This window comes from Gavialis gangeticus, unplaced genomic scaffold, assembly GCF_001723915.1.
Source record: "Gavialis gangeticus isolate Ggan-Ray unplaced genomic scaffold, GavGan_comp1, whole genome shotgun sequence".
In the NCBI taxonomy this organism is placed as follows: domain Eukaryota; kingdom Metazoa; phylum Chordata; order Crocodylia; family Gavialidae; genus Gavialis; species Gavialis gangeticus.
The window spans coordinates 6,086,671-6,092,161 of NW_017729012.1; the positions used below are offsets into that span (position 1 = coordinate 6,086,671).

At 43.5% G+C, this 5,491-nt stretch overlaps 1 protein-coding gene across 2 annotated transcripts in view; it reads right to left on the reverse strand.

The window, feature by feature from the left end:
- Positions 1-5,477, reverse strand: part of DHRS11 (dehydrogenase/reductase 11) — a 74,331-nt gene extending 68,854 nt beyond the window's left edge. For both annotated transcript variants that reach the window (XM_019511105.1, XM_019511104.1), the window contains exon 1: positions 5,321-5,477. In XM_019511105.1, coding sequence (XP_019366650.1) covers positions 5,321-5,452 — 132 coding nt within the window. In that variant the 5' untranslated portion in view covers positions 5,453-5,477. The remainder of the gene's footprint in view (positions 1-5,320) is intronic.
- Positions 5,478-5,491: the final 14 nt, after the last annotated feature.

Here is a 5,491-nt window from a genome sequence, read left to right on the forward strand (position 1 = left end):
AAACAAAACAAAACAAAAGAACACAGCAGAACACAAGGTCTTGATCCGGCCATAGGATTACTACTGTAACACAAGGGAATAACCAGCGAATGCACAATGTGCATTGAATTCTGTATAGGTATTCATAAAAAAAATAACAATTCTAAAAATGCTGTTTTCTAAGTCTACATTGTACATGATGTACTTTTGCCAGAAAAAGCCTGAGTAGGAAAACCATTAAAGGTGAGATTTTTTTATTTTTTTTTGCAATCACATGTAGTGTTTAGAAAGCCCAGGTTTTATTGATTTTCATGCATTTAGAAATCTTTCCTTTGAAACTTTAATGGAATTTGCCATATGAATTAACAATTCATTGATTAAAACAGTACTGCAGAGGATGGCCAGAAATCCAACATTCAGCAATCCAAAGCAAATACTTGCATGACCGTAAACTGTGTATGTTCTGCACAGCGGGTTGGACAAGATGACCACCTGAGGTCCCTCCCAACCCTAACTTGCTATGATTCTGGGTACCTAAACTGCTCCACAGGGTAACAAATACGTTGTGAGAGGTGCTTCTCTACGACTAAAGTTTTAATACAATAATGCATTGATCTTCGTGTTTCTTACTAACAGTGGCGCCCCTTCTTTCATGTGAGCAGATAAGCAGTGGAAGTGGATGAAGAGGTAAGCAGTTTCACCAAGAGCAGCCCAACTGAACAAACAAATTATCAAAAGCTCTAGCTCTTTGAAGTCCTCTTCAGCCATATGCAGGGCACTATCAATGTAGTTTCTGAAAGGTTAAAATGTAATTGCTGCCATATGCCACTGCTTACAAACACCCAAGTGTGCTAGGATATATTAGGAAATGTAAAGATATCATAATGAAGATTAAACAAAAATAGAAAGATAGAAGTCCACTTTAACAAAGCATCCAAGGAAATGCCAATAATAAACTTCATCTGTACGACTCCTTTCACTTACATATGGCAGGCTGCTTTATAAACATTAAGGGCTTTATGCAAAGTCTTTTGAAGTGGATGGATCAGGCCTGGAATAACCAGGCTTCCTTAAATCCTTAATGAGCCAGAAGAGCTCCTTTTAGAAGGATAAATTGAGGCGCAGAGAACCAGCGATGGGAGTAGTCCTGCCAATCTTATAAAACATTAACCATTTGTGATAAATAATTATTGATGGAGAATGCCAGGTCTCTCTCTATATTGCCATCAATATTTTGATCTAAGTTCTTCATTATCATAATTGGCTAACTTGTCTTCTAGTGTCAGATTGTGTCTACTCAGCACATTTCAACGCTGTCAGGGGATCCCACGATACTGGAAAAGCAGCACCGCCATGCTGGTATGGAGGTAGGCACAGGCTGGGCACCTGGAGCTAGCTCAGGTAGTAGTGGATCATGCCATCTAGACAAACCCTCATTTAAAAGTTGTGCCGTCTCTCTTTAGCAGGTAACTCCGTTTTAAGAGAATATGGAGGTAACAAATCACCCTACAGGAAAGCTATTAAGGGTCTGGTTTAGGAGGGCATGTAACCGAGACAATGCTGGAAACAACTGTTTTTTAAAAAGGAAAATAAGACTCAATACCATCATCCACCAGGCTAAGGAAAGCCTCATTAAAAAGTAAAAAGTGCATTACACTATCATTTACACGTGGGAGCACAGTAATTTCTCCACAAACCGCAAACAGTATAAAGCCTGGAAATTTAAAATTAAAGATATTCCCAAAGGGTAATTTAAAATAAGCTTCTGACATTTTTTTTCTGATGGCTTCTTCTTTTTTCTTTTTTTAAACGCATGGAGAGAATGAAAGGTTGGTTAGTTGGTTTTGAAGCTGCTATCCCCGCCTCTGCTGCTTAGTAATACCAGAAATATCAAACCTTGTTTTCTTGGTTTTGCTGGATTTTTTTTCAATGGACTTAACTTTGCAATGCAAGCTCTCATTGATTCAAGGAAAGGGGGAAAAGCTGTTGAAGTTTTCATGAAAATCTGTTTTTGCTCCTAACTGTTGCTTAGACATTTAAGTTAAATAACTAAAAGACAAGTTTTCAAATGGCTGACTATAACACCTTCCTCCCCGACTCACTCGCTCAGCTAGCCCTCTCTTGTGATCTCAAAATCCCTACAGTTCCCAAAAAATTCAAGAACAAACAAGCGTCTTGTTTGTTCTTGAAGAAATTCAAGAACAAACAAGACCTGAATTTCTAACATAACCAGGGAAGAAAAGCTGTTCATACTTTTTGTTAGATCTTCAATAAAAAGCAAACAAATGAGCGTTACATACCCATTTGCCTTGTATATGACCTTTCGGGCAGGGGGTCGAACTAGATGATCTTCTCGGGTCCCTTCCGACCCTAGAAACTATGCAACTATGAAACTGGGGGGGAAAAAAGCACAGAAGGAAAAAAAGAAAGATACAACATGTGTTCATTTGAAATCTTATGGTTTTCAAGCCAGTCCCATCATATGGTTTAGTTTGGTTTGGTTCTGCAGAAATTTGCTGTAGAGACAAAGCACAAAAAAACCAAACCAAACAGCATTTCTCCATAAGTCTAACAAGGATCACAACAAATGTCTTAAGTCCCATGCAAAATTTTAAGCATCTTAAAATGCTATGCACTGACTTCTTTGGATCGCATAATAATGCAAATAAGGGCACAGAAAAGGCACTACTCATCTGTTTTGTACGTCCTACCTCAGAAAAAAACTAATTCTGCTCTTCAGACGGACATTATTTTCCTACAATACAAAAGACCAAACTCTCCCCGCCAACATGTACCTCTTAAATAAAACATATCAGATTCACCCAAAGAACCTTGTCTTAAATGCAGGCATTCAATAGCAAAGACATCTACGTTCAGATTTTGATTATGTTCTAGACTTTATTGGTGGTCCCTCTAGTACTACTCTTGAAACAAAAAGCTCTGTGCAAAATCCGATTAGAAACAAGGAGGGAGTCTCAGGGGAAGGAGCCGACAAGTTGAAACGCTGAGATTCATTTGTGTGGCTAGGCTATGCAAGGCAATTCAGAGACTCTTCGCTTTAGTAGGAACTGCCCTATTGGAAATCAAGCCAAGCAACTCAGTAGTTGGGCTATGAAGTCTTTTTAAGAGAGCTCTTCCCAAAACCTCATCAGTCGTTACATCCAAATCCTTCATCCCACGTTCCCTAGACGTCTTGGGTACTCTCTATTTTTACAGTCATTCTCCCGAGACTTTGCCGTATATAGATATATATTATTCCCTACCTATTCTCCACTGAAGTCTTGTCACCCCATCCCAAAGTCTCCAAACACTACTTCATTGAGCAGCATCTCTTCTTTGCCTCTTTCTCTCTCTCTCTCTCTCTCTCTCCATCCCTGCAGCAGTGCATCCATAAAGCCTGAGCGTTTAGCACGTCCGGTTTCCAAAAACATTGCTGGAGATCATTAGAGAGGTTGTCAATATTTACATAAGTCATGCTACCACTTGCTGATGAAAAGCTAATACAGTGTAGAAAAACCTGCAAGGAGAAAGGATAAATCAAGCTTTTATAAGCCCTTACATAATAATGAGGGAAGCAAGCTTTACTGTCAAAAAATAATAATAATAATTTTTTTTCTTCCCACCCAGAATAACATGGTTCTTCCCCTCAAAGGATCTCAAATGTAAACAGGCAACTAAATTAAACTATCCAAACCGAACTCTGTGCTTTTACTGTCATTCAGTAAGAACGTACTGATTAGCAAGCCCCAGTCTGTGATTTTTTTCCAGAGCAAAAAAAGTCCTGGGCTCCACAACTGTCTCGCTGGTTCATCAAACCACCTAATCCCGTGAATCTCAATGAGAGTGCTGTGGCACCCTGGGGTGCCTCAGGACCCTTGCAAGGGTGCCACGCAGTGTTAGGTGTGCAACCAGGATTCGCAAAATAAATCCAGAGGTTTCAAATGGGCATCCACGGTGTTAAAATCATTCTGCCCTGCTGTGATGTTTCTGAGTTCTTTACAACAGAAAAATGACTGCATTATTTTTGTGTAGCCAAAAACCAAGTGAAACTAAGAGCCAGCATATTCCAAGGGGTGCCTAAAGTCGAAAAAGGTTAAGAGCCATTGACTTCTGCACATACTTAAGTCTCGCTGCATTCAGTATTTAGCTTAAAAGTTATCATATGCTTCAGAGCACTGATGAACTGAAGCCTGAGGATAGAGAGAGAATAAAACCACAATACAAGGGAGTTACTGGATGGCATGGGAGAATTTGTAATCAAGCCAGCAAAGGAGAGAGTATAGTTGACATTTATTGCCAGATGAATCAATTAAATCCGTCTTTGACCATTACAACGGCAGCTATGCCAAGGGCAACAAGATATGAAATTGTATGCAGTCTTATCAAGAACAAAAAGACTTGTATGAGTGCATTTCGCCCTTCCAGTCGCAGGTGAATCCCTCCCCCCCTCCCCTTTAAACAACATATTTGACCCTTTCCGGGCTTGGTATCTTGACTACATTTCACTCGAACACTCTAGGGGAAAAAAAGGACGCGCAGAGACACCAGGTTTCAAATAGGTCTGGAGCGTTATGCAGAATATTAAACTATTCTTCACCTCTGCGGATATCTTTTATGGATTCCCCTTCTCCTGGGAGCGTGCACTGGGGCGTTAATCTATCATTGGAGCGGTGACAACGCTCCAAAGACGCTAGACACAATCCAAACAGCGGAAGCCACAATCCTTGCCCCAAGGAGCCGAGATTAGGACAGCAGACATGAAACACGTGAACGCTACGACAGACAAGGGATGCAGAAATCGGGTTACGGGGCTACCTACCTGTCAAAACCACTTTTCTTTTCTTTTTTTTCCCCAGCAAAATATGTCATCCCCCCACAATCTGAATCAAGCTGCCCTCCTTATACCCCCTACTGTCTTTTTAGGGGGTTCCCCCCCCCCCGTGTTTCAAACCGGTGTGTCGGCACAATACATTTCGCACACTTTTTTGCTGCCGGGCACGTCTCGGAGGTCAGCACGGACCCGGGGTTCGCCTCGGGAAGCCGGCCGCGCCGTGCCCGCTTCCACGTGGGCAGAAACCCCACCACCCTTCCCCGTCCCCCTGGCATCGGGGCGGCGCGTGACATGGGCACTTTATGCCCCACGGGCACCACTGGGGTGCGAGAAGGGGAGAGGGGCCCCGACGTGCCCGTTCTGGGGGGGGGTCTTTTAGGGGTTTCGCGGTGCTTGCCACCCAGCACAGGTGGGGAAGAGGAACAAGAGGAACAAAAGGAACAAAGCGGCAGGGGAGCCCAAGGGGAAGCCCTCTCCCCCGCGCCCCGGGGGTGTGAAGGCACGCGGTACCTCGATCTTGTCCACGCTGCGGGCGCAGCCCACCACCTTCATGCCGTGCTGCACCAGCGCCCGCGCCACGGCCGCGCCGATGCCCACGGACGCGCCGGTCACGAGCGCCACGCGGTGCTGCCAGCGCTCCATGGCCCCGCGCACAATGCGGCCCGCGCCGCCGCGTCGCCT